The 1,632-nt window shown below is 41.7% G+C and overlaps 1 protein-coding gene across 1 annotated transcript; it reads left to right on the forward strand.

Annotated features, from left to right (window-relative positions):
- The first annotated feature begins 315 nt into the window (after nt 1-315).
- Nucleotides 316-1,311, forward strand: LOC105456387 (putative golgin subfamily A member 6-like protein 6). The gene has a single exon (XM_011700357.1). The coding sequence runs from the start codon at nt 316-318 to the stop codon at nt 1,309-1,311; it is 996 nt and encodes a 331-aa protein (XP_011698659.1).
- Nucleotides 1,312-1,632: the final 321 nt, after the last annotated feature.

Genomic DNA, 1,632 nt, shown 5'->3' on the forward strand with positions numbered 1-1,632 from the left:
CCAGTATGTGTATATCTCACTGGTTAGGAGAGAGTGTGCGAGAGGGTTGCAGTACGTGTGAGAGAGTGAATTTTGGAACGTTAGAAGTAAGCGGAGAGAGAGACAGGCGAGAAAGGATAGGGAGGCGAGGAGTTGGAGAGGAATATAGAGAGCGGATAGGCATAGACGCGGATTTTTAGAATTAGATAATAACAGAAGAGAAACAGCGTTAGACAGATTTTAGGTTAGGTATAGATTGTAACACGAGGGGGCCGCGGGGAAAAGAGGGGTAGCGATCAGGCGAGCGCGGAAGGAGAGGCGAAGCAGACGGAGTGGATGGAGACAAAGGGCACAGGAGAGAAAAGGACGGGAGAAGAAATAGAAGAAAGGAAGAGGGCACCACTTAATAAGAGCAAGGCAACAAATAGAAAGAGAGCAGACTCAGTAGGAATTCTCGATTTTTTAAAGAGAAAGAGAGAGGACGAACCGGAGGGCTACGTAAGAGATAACGAAGTCTTTAAAAGGAGTAACCTGACGGTAAGATCTCCGGTGAAGAGAAAAGAAGTACAAGAGGGAACAGAGAAGAACGAAGCGAAAGAAGAGACAAATAGAGCAGGTAGAATGGAAGAAATGGTGACAGAGTTACTGAGAGAGGTAAGGCTGATGAGAGGGGAGTTGGAGGAGGAGAGAAAGAGAGCACAAAAAGAAAGTAAAGAAATAAGACAAAAGCTGAAAAAGGTAGAGGAGCAGTGGAAGAAGAAAGAGGAGAAGACCGGCAGCAGAATAGAGAAAATAGAAGAAACGATAAGGAAAATGCAAGAAGAGAACTACAGGAGGGAAGTACAGAGGAAGGTGCAAGAAGAAACGGAAAAGGTAGGAGGAGGGAGGAGAAAGAGCAACGAAAGGCAGGAAGAAGGGAGGGAGGTGAACAATCTAAGGCGGAAACTGGAGTTGATGGAACGGAAGGAGAGGAAGAATAAAATAGTAATAAAAGACCTGAAGCTGGAGGTAGGAAGAGAGAGGGAGGAAATAGGGGAGTTTATGGAAATGGAATTTGAGGCGAGAAACGATATTAAAAATATAGAGATAGTTGGAAAAGGAGAGAAGAGAATAGCAGTAGTAGAAATTATAAGATGGGAAAGGAAGCAAGCAATAATGGACAAAAAAAGCAAATTAAAGGGAAGGAAAATTTTTGTTGACAATGACCTAACAGAGGAAGAGAAAAACATACAGAAATTGATTGCGAAGAGAGCTAAAATAGAAAGAGGGAAAGGAAAAAAAGTGAAAGTAGGTTATAGGAGAATAATGATAGAAGATGTAATGTATAAATGAAATAACGCGGTAGAGGAGCTGGAGGTTTTTCGGGGATAAGACGAGGAGAGAAAAGAGGTGAAAGGGAGCCCGGAGGGAAGGCGTGTAAAGATAAGGCAGGATTAAACCCATACAGCACACTAATGTTGAATCAACATCTCAGAAATGTTGAATTGCAAGATTGCAAATGTTGCAGCAACATCGCAAAATGTAGATTCAACGTTGAAAAGACATTGCAGAAATGTTTAATGTCCCTTGAATCTATGTCTTAGAGACACTGCAATTCAATATTAATTCAACATTAATTCAACGTATAAGCAATGTAATAATTTAATTCGCACA

The sequence above is a fragment of the Wasmannia auropunctata genome, unplaced genomic scaffold (genome assembly GCF_000956235.1).
Source record: "Wasmannia auropunctata unplaced genomic scaffold, wasmannia.A_1.0 LD335694.1, whole genome shotgun sequence".
In the NCBI taxonomy this organism is placed as follows: domain Eukaryota; kingdom Metazoa; phylum Arthropoda; class Insecta; order Hymenoptera; family Formicidae; genus Wasmannia; species Wasmannia auropunctata.